This window comes from Bos indicus x Bos taurus, chromosome X (genome assembly GCF_003369695.1).
Source record: "Bos indicus x Bos taurus breed Angus x Brahman F1 hybrid chromosome X, Bos_hybrid_MaternalHap_v2.0, whole genome shotgun sequence".
NCBI classification, from domain to species: domain Eukaryota; kingdom Metazoa; phylum Chordata; class Mammalia; order Artiodactyla; family Bovidae; genus Bos; species Bos indicus x Bos taurus.
The window spans coordinates 19,981,807-20,002,258 of record NC_040105.1 but is presented as its reverse complement, the minus strand read 5'-3'; the positions used below and the strand labels follow the sequence as shown (position 1 = coordinate 20,002,258).

At 39.6% G+C, this 20,452-nt stretch overlaps 1 protein-coding gene across 1 annotated transcript in view; it reads right to left on the bottom strand.

The window, feature by feature from the left end:
• Positions 1–20,452, bottom strand: part of PHEX (phosphate regulating endopeptidase homolog X-linked) — a 208,832-nt gene that overhangs the window by 48,110 nt on the left and 140,270 nt on the right. Inside the window, exon 14 of the mRNA XM_027534507.1 lies at positions 13,089–13,192. Coding sequence (XP_027390308.1) covers positions 13,089–13,192 — 104 coding nt within the window. The remainder of the gene's footprint in view (positions 1–13,088; positions 13,193–20,452) is intronic.

Sequence of the window (20,452 nt, the reverse complement as noted above, 5' to 3'; positions counted from 1 at the left end):
TGGTTATTCACCATTACTGAAAATGGAAAGGGGTACCAGGGCTTCTGAAACAACTTTAATGAAAAATTCTCAAATCTACAGAGATCCACCCACAGATGGAAACAGAGCAACACACTGATGTTTAGCAGGCCCTGTTCAATGGGGCCACGGGACAGCTGAGTTTTGTAGGTTGACTTGGCCATTAAAGGCTTGAGACAGGTGACAACATAGAAGTCCATGTAAAGAGAGATAATAAAGCAAAACCATGCTACCCAAAAGGTCTGCCGGCTCCCATAGAACATTTGCTGATTTAAGCACCAAAGGTTCTAATGGCTCATCCGGGCCCTGTCACCAATTAGCCAGGTTGTGGTGCACAAGTCGCCTATCTTCCTGGTTCAGTGTCTCTATAACACTAAGGTACTGCACTAAGCGCTCTTGGGAATGCCTTCCAGCGATGAAGAGTCTACACTGCATTTTAAATGCACAGGAGGTTACTCAGATCGGACTCAGCAAATTTTCTGTGTAAACAGATCGTAAACTTTTAGGCATTTCCTGGACCTAGAGGCAAAATCAAGGATATGTAGGTTCTTCTAGAGTGAGAGAAAATTTTCTATCAAGTTTTATTGATGAAAGTCAAAATATAATAATCAAGTATAATTTTTGGTAATATGGGCCTATTAATGAGAGGAACAAAATTCTTCAGTGGCAGGAGAACATTACGCTTTGAAGTTCAAAGTTAGTGCTTCCTCCCATCAAACTGACTATGAACATTTACCTCTAAACATCATTCTTAGCTTCTGGGCTGTACAAAACCATGCAGCAGGCAAGATTTAGCCCTCAACCCATAGTTTGCTGACCCCTGACTTTATGCCTGTGAGTTTCATGCACTGCCCTTTATGATTAAAACCAAGCTTTTGTCTTAAGCTAAAGTACTCAAAATAAACATATAAATCCCTTTTCAGAACAATCATTTTACCAATTTATGTCTAAAAAAGTAATTCCATCAGACTAATAATTTATGTCAGACTAACATGAAACTGGCAGGAAATGCAAGTGCTCATTCTACTTGGTCCACCCATACCTTCTCCTCTTATAAAAAGCCCATGACGGTCATCTTGTTATTATCATTAGTAGCAGTAGCAGCAGCAGCTAACACTCACTGAGCACTTATTATGCCCTATGCACTTTCTAGCCACAGGTTAATAATTCTTATAGTTTCTATGGGGGAAAACCTATCTCACAGGAAAGGACAATGAGATTGACAAATACTATATACTCGCACAAGGTCTAGTCTGTCTGCCTTTAAACCAGTTTTCTTCAGGATTATACTCGGGACAACACTGGAAATCAAGAAAGAGTGCCTCTTGCCCAAGCTGAAACCTATATTCATTTACATAAAATATATATATTATTTGCCTTCAAATTTAGGATTTGTGTTTCAATAAATCCTAATGTGTGACACAAATTTACTGGCTGGCTTAAGAAAGCACATTTACTGACCTAATGTCACTACTTGTAGTTAAATATAATTAAGCATCCTCCCAAAGATGTCCATGCCTTCATCTCTGGATCTTGTGGATATGCTACACTGCATGGCAAAGAGGACTCTGCAGGTGTAATTAAGGTCAAGGAGCTTAAAACAGGGCAATTATCCTAGACTATCCCAGGACCATCCCCATGGGAAAGAAATGCAAAAAGCAAAATGGCTGTCTAAGAAGGCCTTACAAATAGCTGTGAAAAGAAGAAAAGTGAAAAGCAAAGGAGAAAGGGAAAGATATTCCCATTTGAATGCAGAGTTCCAAAGAATAGCAAGGAGAAAGCCGCCTCAGTGATCAATGCAAAGAAATAGAGGAAAACAACAGAATGGGAAAGAGTAGAGATCTCTTCAAGAAAATTAGAGATACCAAGGGAACATTTCATCCAAAGATGGGCTCGATAAAGGACAGAAATGGTATAGACCTAACAGAAGCACAAGATATTAAGAAGAGGTGGCAAGAATACACAGAAGAACTGTACAAAAAAGATCTTCACAACCCAGATAATCACGATGCTGTGATCACTCACCTAGAGCCAGACATCCTGGAATGTGAAGTCAAGTGGGCCTTAGAAAGCATCACTACAAACAAAGCTAGTGGAGGTGATGGAATTCAAATTGAGCTATTTCAAATCCTGAAAGATGATGCTGTGAAAGTGCTGCACTCAATATGCCAGCAAATTGGGAAAACTCAGCAGTGGCCACAGGACTGGAAAAGGTCAGTTTTCATTCCAATCCCAAAGAAAGGCAATGCCAAAGAATGCTCAAACTACCACACAATTGCACTCATCTCACACGCTAGTAAAGGAATGCTCAAAATTCTCCAAGCCAGGCTTCAGCAATATGTGAACCATGAACTTCCAGATGTTCAAGCTGGTTTTAGAAAAGGCAGAGGAACCAGAGATCAAACTGCCAACATCTACTGGATCATCGAAAAAGCAAGAGAGTTCCAGAAAAACATCTGTTTCTGCTTTATTGACTATGCCAAAGGCTTTGACTGTGTGGATCACAATAAACTGTGGAAAATGCTGAAAGAGATGGGAATACCAGACCACCTGACCTGCCTCTTGAGAAACCTATATGCAGGTCAGGAAGCAACAGTTAGAACTGGACATGGAACAACAGACTGGTTCCAAATAGGAAAAGGAGTACATCAAGGCTATATATTGTCACCCTGCTTATTTAACTTATATGCAGAGTACATCATGAGAAACACTGGGCTGGAAGAAGCACAAGCTGGAATCAAGATTGCCGAGAGAAATATCAATAATCTCAGATATGCAGATGACACTACCCTTATGGCAGAAAGTGAAGAGGAACTAAAAAGCCTCTTGATGAAAGCGAAAAAGGAAAGTGAAAAAGTTGGCTTAAAGCTCAACATTCAGAAAACTAATTTCATGGCATCTGGTCCCATCACTTCATGGGAAATAGATGGGGAAACAGTGGAAACAGTGTCAGACTTTATTTTCGGGGGCTCCAAAATCATTGCAGACAGTGACTGTAGCCATGAAATTAAAAGACGCTTACTCCTTGGAAGGAAAGTTATGACCAACCTAGATAGCATATTAAAAAGCAGAGATATTATTTTGCCAACAAAGGTCCGTCTAGTCAAGGCTATGGTTTTTCCAGTGGTCATGAATGGATGTGAGAGTTGGACTGTGAAGAAAGCTGAGTGCCAAAGAATTGATGCTTTTGAACTGTGGTGCTGGAGAAGACTCTTGCGAGTCCCTTAGACTGCAAGGAGATCCAACAGTCCATTCTAAAGGAGATCTGTCCTGGGTGTTCACTGGAAGGACTGATGCTGAGGCTGAAACTCCAATACTTTGGCCACCTCATGCGAAAAGTTGACTCATTGGAAAAGACTCTGATGCTGGGAGGGATTGGGGGCAGGAGGAGAAGGGGACGACAGAGGATGAGATGGCTGGATGGCATCACTGACTCGATGGACATGAGTTTGGGTGAACTCCGGAGTTGATGATGGACAGGGAGGCCTGGCGTGCTGCAATTCATGGGGTCGCAAAGAGTCGGACACAACTGAGCGACTGAACTGAATTGAACTAATCCCAGGCTAGCCTAATCTAATCACACACATCCTTAAAAATGAGGAACGTTCTCTGGCTTGAACCCTAGAGATGCAATAGGAAAGAAAGAAGAAGAGATGTTGCAGAACAAAAAGTCAGAGAAATTCCAAGGGCAAGGTGGATTTGACATGCTGTGGCTGGCTGTGAGAGGCAGGGGCCACAGCAAAGAGCAGACAGAGTCATCTAGGAGCTAAGAGTGGCCCCCAGCTGACAACCAGCAAAGAAGTAAGAACCTCAGTTCTACAACCACAAGGAACTGGATCTGCCAATGCTTGAATGAGACAGAAAGAGGGTTCTCCCCAGGGGCTCCCACTAAGAGCCAAGCCAGCTGACATCCTGATTTCAGCCTTATGAAAACTGAAGTTGAGAAACCAGCCAAGCCATCCCACATTTCTGACCTACAGAACTGTGAGGGACCACATTTGTGTTGTTCTGAATTGCTGATAAGGTTGTGATAATTCATTACAGCAGCAATGGGAAACCACTACACAAAGAATCCAGCATTTTTATGTCTGCCCTTTGACTCAAGAGGGAAGAATTAACTTGGCTTCTAAATCACATTGAGCTGAACCACAGCATGTACCAAAGATGAAATGTATTCCTATAACTCATCTCTACTCTACCCATTCTTCCCAACTCCCCTCCCTTTAGTAAATAATAAACTTTCAAAACATTAGGGTAAGACCCATGTAGAAACAATGTTTCTAACTTCTAGGGGACAAAGGCAGACAAAACAAAGAAATCAAACAACCAGATGGAGCCTGATGGGGCCTCTGAAGCTTCACTGCTGCTGCTAAGTCGCTTCAGTCGTGTATGACTCTGTGCGACCCCAGAGACAGCAGCCCACCAGGTTCCTCCGTCCCTGGGACTCTCCAGGCAAGAACACTAGAGTGGGTTGCCATTTCCTTCTCCAGTGCATGAAAGTGAAAAGTCAAAGTGAAGTCGCTCAGTCGTGTCCGACTCTAGCGATCCCATGGACTGCAGCCTACCAGGCTCCTCCATCCATGGGATTTTCCAGGCAAGAGTACTGGAGTGGGGTGCCATTTCCTTCAGTAAGAATTACTAAAACATCTTATATGAGATGCATGATCGAACCTTTCCTGATTTCCCAGGGTTCCCTGACTCTAGGATGTATTTGGAGCCTTGGAGATATAAAGCAGCTATACTAACAGAGCCTATCAGTTGTGGATGCTATTATTTCTTCTCCTGGGATAGTACCCACACCAAGTCAGTCTTTAGATATTTTGTATATCTCCCTAATTATATCTGAATATATCTTATATTTAGTTGTACTATTCTCCAACATAATACGACCTGTCTTGCTTTTAATACCTGTTTGTAATTTTTTTTATATTCTTTTCATTAAGAAGTGGACTCAAGTTTTCTCCTCTTGATTATAGGCTAGCCTTGGTGACTCAATTCTAAAGCATAAAATGCAGCAGAAATAATACCACATGACTTCCAGCAATCAGAGAAGAAAAATAAATAAAAGGAATCTAGATTGGAAAAGAAGAAGTAAATCTTTCACTGTTTGCAGATGACATGATCCTCTACATAGAAAACCCTAAATATACCACCAGAATATTACTAGAGGTAATCAATGAATATAGTAAAGTGACAGGATATAAAATTAACACACAAAATCCCTTGCATTCCTATATACTAACAATGAGAAAACAGAAAGAGACATTAAGGAAACAATTCCATTCAGCATTGCAACGAAAAGAATAAAATATTTAGGAATAAATCTACCTAAAGAAACAGAAGACCTATATATAGAAAACTATAAAACACTGATGAAAGAAATCAAAGATGACACAAATAGATGGAGAAATATACCATGTTCATGGATTGGAAGAATCGATATAGTGAAAATGAGTATACTACCCAAAGCAATCTATAGATTCAGTGCAATCCCCATCAAGCTACCAACGGTATTCTTCACAGAGCTAGAACAAATAATTTCACAGTTTGTATGGAAATACAAAAAACCTCGAATAGCCAAAGCAATCTTGAGAAAGAAGAATGGAACTGAAAGAATCAACCTGCCTGACTTCAGACTATACTACAAAGCTACAGTCATCAAAACAGTATGGTGCTGGCACAAAGACAGAAATATAGATCAATGGAACAAAATAGAAAGCCCAGAGATAAATCCACGCACCTATGGACACCTATCTCTGACAAAGGAGGCAAGAATATACAATGGAGAAAAGACAATCTCTTTAACAAGTGGTGCTGGGAAAACTGGTCAACCACTTGTAAAAGAAGGAAACTAGAATACTTTCTAACACCATACACAAAAATAAACTCAAAATGATTAAAGATCTAAACGTAAGACCAGAAACTATAAAACTCCTAGAGGAGAACATAGGCAAAACACTCTCTAACATAAATCACAGCAGGATCCTCTATGACCCACCTCCAAGAATAATGGAAATAAAAGCAAAAATAAACAAATGGGACCTAATTACACTTAAAAGCTTTTGCACAATGAAGGAAACTATAAGCAAGATGAAAAGATAGCCTTCAGAATGGGAGAAAATAATAGCAAATTAAGCAACTGACAAAGAATTAATCTCAAAAATATACAAGCAGCTCCTGCAGCTCAATTCCAGAAAAATAAATGACCCAACCACAAAATGGGCCTAAGAACTAAACAGACATTTCTCCAAAGATGACATACAGATGGCTAACAAACACACGAAAAGATGCTCAACATCACTCATTATCAGAAAAATGCAAATCAAAATCACAATGAGGTACCATCTCACACCAGTCAGAATGGCTGCTATCAAAAAGTCTACAAACAATAAATGCTGAAAAGGGTACGGAGAAAAGGGAACCCCCTTACATTGTTGGTGGGAATGCAAACTAGTACAACCACTATGGAGGACAGTGTGGACATTCCTTAAAAAACTAGAAACAGAACTGCCATATGACAGAGCAATCCCACTGCTGGGAAACCAGAATTGAAAGAGACATGTGTACCCTGATGTTCATCACAGCACTGTTTACAATATCCAGGACATGGAAGCAACCTAGATATCCACTGGCAGATGAATGGATAAGAAAGCTGTGGTACATATATACAATGGAATATTACTCAGCCATTAAAAAGAATGTATTTGAATCAGTTCTAATGAGGTAGATGAAACTGGAGCCTATTATACAGAGTGAAGTAAGTCATAAAGAAAAACACCAGTACAGTATATTAATGCATATATATGGAATTTAGAAAGATGGTAACGATGACCCTATATGTGAGACAGCAAAAGAGACACAGATGTAAAGTACAGACTTTTGGACTCTGCGGGAGAATGTGAGGGTGGGATGATTTGAGAGAATAGCATTGAAACATGTATATTATCATATGTGAAATAGATCGCCAGTCTAGGTGCAACACATGAGACAGGGTGCTCAAGGATGGTGCACTGGGATGACCCTGAGGGATGGGATGGGGAGGGAGGTGGGAGGGAGGGTCAGGATGGGGAACACATGTACACCCATGGCTGATTCATGTCAATGTATGGCAAAAAGAAAAAAACCTGCAGTATTATAAAGTAATTAGCCTCCAATTAAAACAAATTAATTAATTTTTTAAAAATACCACATGACTTCCAATCCTAGGCAATTAAAGGTGATACAAGCTCCCCCTCGTAAACACATGTGCACCCTCATTCCTTCTTTTTCGGGAAACTTGCTCTTCAAAATTTCTTGCTCAATCAGCATACCACAAAGAAGCCCAGTACACATGGAGAGGCCACAGCAGGCCTTCCAGACCACAGCCAGCATCAATCATTCTAGACTAGAAGAGGAAGCCTCCCATGTGACTCCAGCCCCTGCCACTGTCTGACAGCAACTGCAGGCAACACCATGAGCAAGAAGCACCCAGCTGGGCCCAGTGACCACCAGAGCCATGCCAGAGAAAAATGAATAATTATTGCTGCTTTAATCCTCTAATTTTTGGGGTGATTCATTACACAGCAAAAGGTAACTGAAACACTGAAAAGCTGCCTGTCCACGGATAAAGTCCTAGCCAATGGGTTGAATTTCTCCAGGAAAAAAAAAAAAAAGTTTTATTGGCCCAACACAGAGGTTTTAGAAGTACCGAACCAAAATTCCTTCAAATGAGGCATGCAATCAATCACTAGTTCTCCATGGCCTCCGTCACTCCTTCCCATGTCTAGGTCAACATGTGTCAACTGATTGGGCCCTGAAGGCATATGAGTTTGCACAACTTACCTCCCAACAAGATTTTAAGTTCCTCTTGGACTAAGACTATTGCCTAAGTGGTATATGCTGAGCAAAAATTCATTAAAATCTATTTAAATCATTGTATTGCTATGTATGCACGCGTGCATGCTCAGTCGCTTTAGTCGTGTCCAACTCTTTGTGACTCTATGGACTATAGCTTGCCAGGCTCCTCTGTCCATGGGATTCTCCAAGCAAGAACACTGGAGTGGGTTGCCATGCCCTCCTCCAGGGGAATCTTCCCCACCCAGGGATCAAACCCACATCTCATGCATCTTCTGCCGTGCAGGTGGAATCTTTACCACTGAGCCACCAGGGAAGCCCACTGCTATGTATACATCTACTTAAATAAACAAAGGGTGTCATTCAAGTGCTTTAAATTCTTTTTCTTATGTCTTTACCATGTTCCTGCAGTCTGTGTTTGGAGAAGGATTTGATAGATGAGGTATGAAAAAAGTCTCGTATAAATTTCAAAAATATATGGAGATGAAATTGTACTGGACAATGGGATATATGAAAGGAATATGATGATGAAATGCAAAAATCTAAAGGAAAAGACACTGATACTCTGATTTCTTTGAACAATATAAAATAGATATATGTCAAGCTAAAGTTTCGCATTTTACCTATTAACTCTCAAAGACAGTCTAGGGAAATGTGGAATGGGAAAACCATAGAGTATTTACTGCTTTATTTCTCATATCCTGCAGATTGCATCCGTCCCATTCCATGCTGTGGGTAATTCTGGGCAGGACCATAATCTGTAGAGACATTTGATGTATTTTTACATATTTTTCAGAAGCTAGAGGGAAAAAAAAACCAGACATGTCTAGTCACAGTAGAATGAGAGTGAGTTAATAGGGAGGCTGGCTTAAAATCACTTCTGTCAAAGAAAGAGGATCCTAAGGGAAAGAAATTACTTTTGACTCAAGCTGAGCAGTGAAGTAAATCCTCTATTTTTAAGCAAGCTGATGAAGTGACAATTCTGAGAACAAACCCCTAAATATGTACCTTCAGGGATGACCACCCAATTAATTTCATTCTTGCTGACATTCCCCATCGTGTTAGAAACTTCCTAATGCACATTAGTGCAGCTAAAATGGATTCCATGAGAATGAAAGATAAAGGGTGTTTATCTCCTATACCCACAAAGAAGCAAAACATTTATTTCAGGGCCTTGTGGAAATATAACCACGATGTGCTGTTCAAAGAAAACCAGTGTAGTGGAGCTACTCCAGAATCATCCTCACTCAATTAACTCCTGAATTTGCAGACCTAAAAAGATGTCAATTACAGTTACCAGGTATCATGAAGCTAAAATTCGCCACAATGCCTGAAAAGGACCCACCTGAAATTTCTTTAAAAAAAAAAAAAAAAGGGTCTATCATACCACTGTATCATGCAAAGAGAATCTTAAATTTCTTAATGTTGTTTTCCCTGAAATAAGACATATGGTCTGAAGAATGACTAGCACTGCACTGATTTTCATTCCAGCAGAACTTTTCCAGAAACATTAACCAATTTAATGTTCTTGTGAAAGAGGTATTTGTTTTCACTGACAGAGAAGGAAAAGACACAAATCACACAGTTTGCTTAAGCCCACAGTCAGTCAGCACTTTTCCGAGGCATAAATATTAAAAATAGTCAAGGCCATTAGAGTCTTACAGCCCATCGGCATTTTAGGATGATGTTAAAAATGGCACATTTAGGAGTTTTTAAATTAGCAAGCCAAGCCTTGCTATACACCCAAATGAATAATGACATTTTGAAATTTAAAAAATTAACTTGGCAGCATCTCAAATATAGAAGAAACCCTGAGAAGACCCTGAGAGTTCACAAAAATACTGGTGAGGAGCTTGAATTTTTCATAAGTTGCAAAAACAAGAGTTTGAACTTATCTGAAGTAGACCTGAAGGGGCAGAACACTTTACTTACTACATGTAGCTGCTCATTGAGATACTGGAAACTATTAATATGTGAAGCTGTGAGATTTGAGAAGCTAGTTTAAGAATCCTAAATCTAACATTTCTGTTGAATAGTTCAGATTGGAATGAAACAGGCAAGATGGCCTGAAAGATACTGTGATGAGAAGAGAAAATGAAGGACAGTGGGGCAGTTGGCGACTCATCAGCTATGCGTCATTTCCAAAGAAGTTCCAAAGCCTTCTGCTTCCTTTCTTTGGGCTTCTGAGTGGAGTCAGGGATAGGTAAAGGGAAGAGTTCAGCTTCAGGCCTACTCCTTAAAGTTAAATACTTTTACTTTGCAGATGGATGCTGTAAGAAGATTCGAAGGGCAGAGGGCAGGAGGGCTAGACGGGAGCCCTGGCTAAGAGGGAGAGGCAGTAATCATAGCCTTAAGCCAAGGGATGGTCAACGGCCTAGAGTTTTTCCTAGAGGCCAGAACAGAGGTGGGAGTTGGAAGAGAGAGTAATGAGAGACCCAGAGAGCATAAAAAAGCCAGCAAAAAATCTGGAGACCAGAATTATCGGCCAGGGTTAACACATGGGCCATGAAAAAAAATTTGGGCCATAGAAGTCAGGCTTCCAGCTAAGACACACGAAAAGGTCAACAAATCCTTTCCACCAAAATCAGGTATAAAAATGGACAAAATTGTCAACAAGCAACCATTTTAGGGCCCTGGAGACTGATTGAAGGCAAACAACACATTGAAAAACATTTAATTTTGAAAAACAGCCAGAACTTAAAAGAAGTGGAACAGGAGTCTGTGGCCTTCTTGCCCAGGACTCCTCCCATCCCTCCCCGTTCGATCAGAGAGAACTTAATTTGACTACGATAGGACTGGCTGGAAAATTAGCAGCTCTGCTGCCACAGGGGATGAGCTCACTTGGGGTCATGGTAGAAAGTTGCAGCTCTGTCAGCTAGAAGTGATAAACTTGGTAGAAAACAAATGAGGAAAACCCACACCTTTGTTCCCCTGAAGTTACAGTTCCCATTGGGGAAAGTGATAGAGCAGCCAGAAATGTAAAAGGGAGATAGTGTAACTGAAAGAGTCAGAGAAGCGTGGAGATAAGCTCTCCACACATCCCTGGCTGCGTGGGAAATTAGGCATGTATACAGGGGAGACCCCAGAGAGACCAGTGGAAAGTAAACTGCAAGGGTGATTGAGAACGGCTTGTGACTTGGAATGCACTCCGAACTCCGACACAGATCAACTGGCAGAGGACTAAGCCATGTAGACACAGAGACAGCATACATGAAGTGAGGCTAAAAAACAAAAATAAGAATTTAAAAAGTGAGTAGAGACATCCATGGCCACAAACTGTAGCCAAGACAGATTCTACAGAGTAAGTCCAGGAAAGTAACTTTTTAAAAAGCCTCAGAAAAATAAATCAGAATCCACAGTTGCTACAATACATTGTCGAAAAGGTCATTTTCAACAATGACATAAAATAATGCTAGAAGAAAAAGTGTACAAAAGGAAAAAAAGCAATCAATAAAAACTGACCCTGAGTGAGCCCAGATGCTAGATTTAGCAAAGACTTGAAAGCAGCCATTGTAAATTAGTTCAAAGAATTAAAATAAACTGTATTCAAACAATTAATGGAGAATATGATGACAAATGACAACAAAGAATCTTAACAAAGAAATAGAAATTATTATTATAAAAATCATATTTATAAAAATTATTATTTTTATAAATTTTTTTACTATTTTTAAAAAAAGCAAATGGAACTTTTGGAGTTGAAAAGTACAAAAATCAAAACAAAAACTGTGTTAATGAGTCAAAAGCAAATTTGAGAATGCAGAAGAAAGAACTGGTAAATTTGAAGATGGCTCAAAAGAAATTACCCAATCTGGAGAAGACAGAGAAAACAACCTTGGAGAACTGGGTCATAGCGGAACAGAGTACAAATATCAACAGGCAGAACGGAAAGTAATGTAAACCTGAGCTGAAGAATTTCTCAGTTGTAAGCCTCTTGTTCATTTTGTAAAATGGGGATAATAAATAGAACCAACAACTCACAGAATTGACTAGAGGATAAATATGAATTAAAATATATAAGTCACTTCCCAGAACATTATTAGCACATAATTTTTAGTTCCTGTCATCATCATGATCATTGAGAATCACAACTGGCCCTGACCCCAAAAGTTCCTAGTGAAACCTCCCCACCTGTAGGAAAAGTTTCTACCAGTACTGGGAAGAGCGGTATAAATCACAACTGCTACTGAAGGAAAATAATCAGAGCTTCAGTTCTTTGATATGCATTCAGTTCAGTTCAGTTCAGTCGCTCAGTCGTGTCCGACTCTTTTCGACCCCATGAATCGCAGCATGCCAGGCCTCGCTGTCCATCACCAACTCCCGGAGTTCACTCAGACTCACGTCCATCGAGTCAGTGATGCCATCCAGCCATCTCATCCTCTGTCGTCCCCTTCTCCTCCTGCCCTCAATCCCTCCCAGTGTCAGAGTCTTTTCCAATGAGTCAACTCTTCGCATGAGGTGGCCAAAGTACTGGAGTTGATATGCATTAGCTCAACAAATTCCATAATCATAGGCATACCTTGGAGATTGTGAGTTCAGTGATAGGTCGCCATAATAAAGCAAACATCACAAAATTTTTTTTTGGTTTCGCAGTGCATATAAAAGTTACATTTATACTATACTGTAGTCTACGAAGTGTGCAATGGCATTATATCTAAACATATATGTACCTTAATTTAAAAATACTTTATCATTACAAAATGCTAAACTTCATCTAACAGCAAAGGGTTGCCACAAAACTTCAATTTGTAAAAAATGCACTGTCTGCAAAGTTTGATAAAGCCAAGTGTAATAAAATGAGGTGTGTCTGTATACAATTATTTCTACATTTGTAATCATACTTTATTTTTTAGATATTTGTTTTTAAGATCTTCAAAAATTTCTGCCCAAGTGTGAAATTCTAGAGCAATTTGTTTGAATTTATAAATATATATACACACACACACTCACAATGAGATTGGGAAATGATTTGAACATTTGTATCTTAATTAGCCTTCTTTTGATATGTATTGATGCTAGGAGTGGGGAAGTCATAACTAGATTGAACAACTGATTCATACAACATCAGAAATAAGAGTTGCTAAAAGGTAACACAGATTTTGCCAAACCAAAATAATTGGCAAGCCAGCTACTCTGACTTGAGGGGAATTACAAAGTTTGATGTAAAGAGACTCCACTACCCATCAACATATTTATCTCTTTCACTTTTAATTTCTTATTTTTTTTTTTTTACTCACTCTGTTTTGGGAACAGCTTTTCTCAGCCAGAAGAAATCAGTCTGTGCTAAATACTTGCGGGTTTGCAGGACGTTGCCAAAGTAGTCAGATTCTGAAAACTTGATCTGAATAAAACAAACCACAACCATCACTGTTCTAAGTGTAGATAAGAGATGGCTCTGAAAAAAAGAAAAGAATTCAGCACACAAAAGAGCGGCCAGCAAAGATACCGCACTCCTTGCATCATCTCTCAGCCATCACTGGTTAACTAGTATTCACAAAACCATGAAATTTCACCTCAGTGATTTTTCTCTTAAAATAAAAAGCTCAAAAATCAATATGGTCAATTCTGGATTACAATTTTTAAAAAAATAAGAGAAGCTGCACTAATTTACAATGCATTTCATTTGCTTTACAACTGAAAAATCTACTTTAACCTTTACAGAACATATTAGGTTTGAAATTTCTTTGCCTACATGACTTCTTAATCTTTTTTAAAAATGTGTACTTTATTTATCTGTCATATAGGTTCTTCTAATAACACGTAGTTTAGTCAGCTGAAACCTCGTTTAGTTCATAGACGATGATTTAGCCAAGGGGCAAAATCTAATTTATTGTAATCAGTATTTGTTCATGAAGGGAAAAAAATGAAAGTGATTCAGGCTGATTTTCTACCCTAAGAGTCACTAGAATAATTTAATTATTAACTGAAATTAGCTATCAACACTCAAAAATGATCTGGTCACAAAAAATTCATGAAATGACAGAAGCAAAGTATATATAGCTCACATAGAAAAATAGGAAGTTGATAGCTCACAACAATGCTGATTAAAATAGGGGAAAAGACATAATTGATTCTTGAGTTCCTTTTTGTTGGAAGGAGAATGGCAGACAGTTTTAATTCTATAGGCACTATCTATAAAACTAGCAGTACTTAAATATTGTAAATAGTATCTGTGTAACAATAAAAGCAATGGTTTGTAGTGCTCCCTGATACTTCAGTTTTAAATATATTAAAATGTAGCAAATAAAATAAGAATAATACACATTTGAAGAAGCAAATAATCAAGAGTAATCATATTTTATTAGCTGTAATATTTTTATAAATTTAAGCCATGATATTCTTAAAAGCAAAAATTGAAATACAGCAAATGAAGGTATATGAGACCCAGAGGCATCACATCACAGATATGAATGAATATATACAACTTGACAACAGCCTGTTTGTTGGCCAATGTCTGGCTCAGGTTTCTCTTTTCCCTAACATATCATGGATATTCATTTTGTCTGCAGAGTAACGTTTGTTACTCATCTTAGCTTAACTTTAATTTCTCATCTTAGCAATCCTTCCAAGGGACCATGCCAATATATACAGAAAAGAATAAAATAACTAAAGCCACAGAGAGTGAGAAAGGAAGGAATGAAAGGATCAAATCCTGGCATCTTTGGCAATCCAGCTGGCCAACAAGTCAGAGAGATAAGACTTCAAATTGTCCCTCCCTCAATCCTCTTAGGGGTGGTGGCTGATAAATAAACCGAGGTATAGTCACCTGAGCCTTCCCTGGTGGCTCAGATGGTAAAGTGTCTGCCTACAATGCAGGAGACCTGGGTTCAATCCCTGGGGAGGGAAGATCTTCTGGAGAAGGAAATGGCAACCCACTCCAGTACTCTTGCCTGGAAAATCCCATGGACGGTGGAACCTGGTAGGCTACAGTCCATGGGGTCACAAAGAGTCGGACACAAGTAAGCAACTTCACTTTCACTTTCATAGTCACCTAAAGGAATACCACACAGAAGTCTAAACAAATTGTCTCTATGTGTGAACATGAAATAATTTCAAAGGCAATGCTGAGAACATTAGACTAGTTGTATGCATTAGAGAACTTAAAAATTTTAAACTAATTAAATAATACTATATGTTGTTTATGGGCACATACTTATGTAGCAGAAGCATAAAGAAATGCATGAGAATGAGAAACACAGAATTCAAGAGAGGATATCTAGGGAAGGAGACAGCCTGGGGGGAAGGAGACAGGCAGGGAAGAAGGACATTAGGTCAAGGAGGATTACACGAAGAATTTCCAATGTATCTGCTTTATTCACTTAAAATGTATGTATGCATGTATACAGCTAATATGGCAAATATGTTTGATATATGTTAAAGCTTGAGGTGTTCAAAATATGATTTTATATGCTTTTCTGATGTTTGAAATGCTTTAAAATAAAGAGGAATCTTAAAAATCAATTGCATTTTAGGTAGATGTTTATACTCAGCCTCAGATGAAACAGAGTAAATTCCTTGTTCAAATAAACGACCTTAACTAGAAATCCTAATACATTCCCAGATCACACAGTTAAAAGATGTGTCTGCTATTTAATCATTTTTTAGCTTTCGTTCCCAACACAACTCTGTCAGAATTTTTAGAATATGATTGCAACTGATAGAAAATTCAGATATGTTCTTGGGTTCACAGCATGTCCTGGAACATGCTCCCAAAGGAATCTTCTTCAAAAATACTAACTTTTTTTTTTGTACTATCAGTGGGGTCACTTGTTACTTTTAGAAGAGTTTGCTAATGGTACTTTCCTGTTCCATTTGGGGGAAAGAAAAAAAAAAAAAAAACCTTGACATTCAGGTTGTTCTACAGATATTAAATGCAAAATTTTCTTTAAAAAAAAAAAAGGAGTTCCAAGTCTAAAAATACTTTAAATAAATATGGTCCTACCATAGCCATGGAAATGATTATGGAGAACAAAACTTGGAGGCAAATAATGACAATTTGCCAACAGCTTACCTATGTTCAGAGGATACATTTTAAATTGTTTTTATTATTAAACTGAGCATAGCTTCTATTTCTTAGCCTGGTTTGGTTGATCTATTCTATTTATTCAATGGAAATCACAGGTCATGCTGCTGCTGCTAAGTCGCTTCAGTCATATCCGACTGTGTGACCCCAGAGACGGCAGCCCACCAAGCTCGTCCGTCCCTGGGATTCTCCTGGCAAGAACACTGGAGTGGGTTGCATTTCCTTCTCTAACGCATGCATGCATGCTAAGTCGCTTCAGTTGTGTCCGACTCTATGCAACCTTATGGACAGTAGCCCACCAGGCTCCCCTGTCCACAGGATTCTCCAGGCAAGAATGCTGGAGTGGGTTGCCATTTATTCAATGGAAATCACAGGTAATAGGGGACAATTTTTACCTTCTCCTGTAAGACAGGTTGAGTGTTCGGGGATAGGAAAGGGCCATATGGGAAACAGAGATGGAGAGATTAGGGAACCTGGCTAAATCATTCAGTCCACATCATTAGGCTCCTACTTCAATGTTATTTTCACTGGCCCTAATAAGAAAACTGATGATTCAACAGAAAGAGTACAGGGAAGGAGGAGGAGAAGCTGTGATTAAATAAATCAGGGTACAGTTTACTTACTATCAGACAGCTTTTAAAATAATGGTAATGAAGGCTATGGAAGACAAGGACGAAACAATCTATCAACTGTAAAGGTCAGTGTACAAAATTATACATAAGCATCAATTACAGCTATACAAAAATGGAAGGACAAAATAACACACTAAAACAGAAGTATGTATTATTATGTTTGAATACCAACATTCAGGGTTTTTTTCATTCCTTTTCTCTATTTCTCAAATTTTCCATCATGTGATAATACTGTGATAATTTCAAGCATTTCAATAGGACCCTGAAGGAGAAAAAACTATGAAACCTAGCAACCATTGGGAAAGTTCTGCTTGTTGTAGAGATAGCAATAAGAATGAATGCGCATGAATATTTTAGAACCACTTGTGATCTTCCAAAAAAATGTTTTAACTTTGAAAGTGACAATAATTGGCTCAAAAGTCTCTTGTCCTTTCAGTTACTGGTGACAATCTAGGTCAAGCTGATAATGACTTTCAATCAATTGTATCTCCCAACTTTTATTGGGGCTCTCATGTCATTTTCTAAGAATAGCTGTCCAAAAGATAAAATCTAGGGGAATCTGATTTTCTCTTGGTGGACACCCTATCCTGGATGCCTAGCACCAAATGCAACAGACTAAATAGAAAAATAAAACTATTACCCTTCTCAAAGGTGTGGAACACATAATAACGGCAAAACAAGGCAATGTATTCAGCTTCTCTGTAGGATCAGTAAATACAAGTTGATAAGACATTTGGAAAAGGAGATGGCACCCCACTCCAGTACTCTTGCCTGGAAAATCCCATGGATGGAGGAGCCTAGAGGCTACATAGTCCAGACATGACTTAGCGACTTTACTTTCACTTTCAAGATACTACATGAGCCAACAGGAAGTACAGATTCTAAACTACTTTTTAAGTTAACCCATTCAAACATGTTCAGCAATATATCCAGACTCCTCTAGGAAAGATTTTATTTTAGGCAGCAAAGAACTGTGAAAACTTCAATGGCATCCAGATTTTAGAATTATGTTTTCCTTTATTTAAATAGCAAAGTAATATGCAAGATTGCTGTGTTTAGATGGCTTTGCTGTAAGTGGTTATGTATGTATACATATATACACACCTACATACAGGGATGGTGTTCACAATGTTTAACAACCTCCATATACAGAACACTGCAGAAGATAGAATTCCCACAAGCAGCCACGCAAGGGTGACTCTGAGGGAGCATCAACTAGCACACCAACCAGGAAGCAGATGAAACTAGATGGCCTGCTGCCACCACTGGGGATAAAGGGGAGTCCTGGTCTGCTGTAGCCAGCGGAGCACTGAAGATGGAGGCTGGTGTGCAGGAGGGATGGGGGATGGGCTACAAGGCTGGTGGGCACCAGTGCACCTCCCTCCAATGCCCACTCTTGCCTTTCCAGGGTCATGAGGGCCAGAGATCACTTGAGACAGTTGGCCACAATGGTTCATTTTGTGTTTTTACCAAGGAGTACAGAATGGTTTCAACAATCTGTTTTTCTAGAGCACTCCACCTAAGTATCACCTCACTCTTGCACAGTGGCAACAGCACTCTCTGTCATTTATGCACACATAAAACATATTCACACATAAACACACAAGTATTCCACTGGGAAGAGTAGACCAAGACCTGCCCCAGAGAACATTATGTGGGTTCATATATTACCTAGACATCTCTATTCACATATTTATGTCTGTGTATCAAATGTATGTGTGTATCACTCACCAGAAACACTGATCTCTGAAAAATTACCCACATCCTATTCTCCTAAGTCTGATAGCTCAGCTGGTAAAGAATCCACCTGCAATGCAGGAGACCTGGGTTCGATCCCTGGGTTGGGAAGATCCCCTGGAGAAGGGAAAGGCTACCCACTCCAGTATTCTGGCCTGGAGAATTCCATGGACTATATAGTCTACACAGTCGCAAAGAGTCGTACACGACTGAGCGACTTTCACTCACTCAATTCTCCTAAGTAAATGGATGCTGGCTATGATGCTGACTTGGGCTCCTACTGTAATTCGCCACTGGCTTTCACAACAGTGAGTGATGTGCCTAATGGGCTCGATTATTTCCCTATTGTCTCTCAGATACACCCTCGCCCTTTTACTTGGTTCTGTAATGCTGGGCTGTGAATCTGAAAACCATGTTTCCCAGGCGCCATTGCCAGTTGGCTTCCTGCCAATAGGAGGCACTGAGGGAAATCAGCCGGTGGTGGCAGGAGGGGAAAGGGTGCTGTGCTTGTTCTCTGCGGTTCCTCTTTCTCCTTTCTTCCAACAATGATGCTGGAGTGGCAGTTCCTACCACCACCTCCTCCCTTTTGCATCCCTAGACACAAGGAACATCACTGCTTCCTGGAAAAGTTACTAATCTCTGGTTTACCTCACCTTCCAACCTATTTACTGTATTAAATCTCCTCTCTTTGAAATACCTGGTGTTGTTTGGCTTTCCTGGCTGATAAGGAAATCTCCCCCAAATTGGGAAAAACTCATTCTTGTGTCTCTCTCCATTAAGGAGCAGTGAAGGTACACTTTATAAGGTTTGTCTAAACGTAGACTGATGTCTTTCTTTTTGGGCTGAGTAGCAGGCTTCCTGTACACTACTGGTGTGTGTGTGTTAGTCACTTAGTCGTGTCTGACTCTTTGCAATCCCATGGACTATAGCCCACCAGGCTTTTCTGTCCATGGACTTCTCCAGGCAAGAATACTAGATGAGTAGCCATCTTCTCCAGGGGATCTTCCCGACCCAGGGATTGAACCTGTGTCTCCTGCATTGCAGGCAGATTCTTTAGCGTCTGAGCTACCAGGGAAGCCTGTAGACTACTGGAGGTTCACATAAAGGGCTTTGCCTTTCTTCTTGCTCTTTTAAAAAACTACAAAAAGACTGCTGTTCAGAAAAACTTTGCTGGCTATCTTAGTTTACCCTGTCATGCTCAGAAGAAACATTTTTTTCTAATTCTTTACATTTGCCTGTGAGTTCTTTTCCATTTGCTCTTATCTCCACATGACCCCAACTTCAGTTTTCAGCCTTTCTCCTTGTTGTTGTTGTTCAGTCACTCAGTTGTGTACAACTCTTTATGAACCCCCAGACTACAGCATGCTAGGCTTCTCTGTCTTCCACTAATTCCCAAAGTTTGCTCAAATTCATGTCCATTGAGCTCATGATGCTGTCTAACCATCTCACCCTCTGCTGCCTTCTTTTCCTGTTGCCTTCAATCTTTCCCAGCATTAGGGTCTTTTCCAGTGAGTTGGCTCTTTGCATTAGGTGGCCATCAATCCTTCCAATGAATATTCAAGGTTGATTTCATTTAAGATTGACTGGTTTAATCTCCCTGCAGTCCAGGGGACTCTCAAGAGTCTTCTTCAGCACCACAATTCAAAGGCATCAATTCTTTGGTGCTCAGCCTTCATTATGGTCCAACGCTCACATCCATACATAATTACTGGAAAAACCATAGCTTTGACTAGACAGACCTTTGTCAGCAAAGTGAAGCCTTTGCTTTTTAAAACACTGTCTAGGTTTGTCATAGCTTTCCTTCCAAGGAGCAAGCATCTTTTAATTTCATGGCTACAGTCACCAACCACACTGATTTTGGAGCCCAAGAAAATGAAATCTGTCACTGCTTTCACTTTTTTTGCTTCTATTTACCATGAAGTGATAGGACCAGATGCCATGATCTTAGTTTTTTGAATGTTGAGTTTTAAGCCAGCTTTTTCACTCTCCTCTTTCACCCTCATCAAGAGGCTCTTTGGTTCCTCTTCACTCTCTGCCATTAGAGTGGTATCATCTGCACATCTGAAGTTGTTGATATTTCTCCCAGCAATTTTGATTCCAGCCTGTGATTCACCTAGCCTGGCATTTCACATGATGTACTCTGCGTATAAGTTAAATAAGAAGCATAACAGTATAAAGCCTTGTTGTACTCCTTTCCCAATTTTTAACC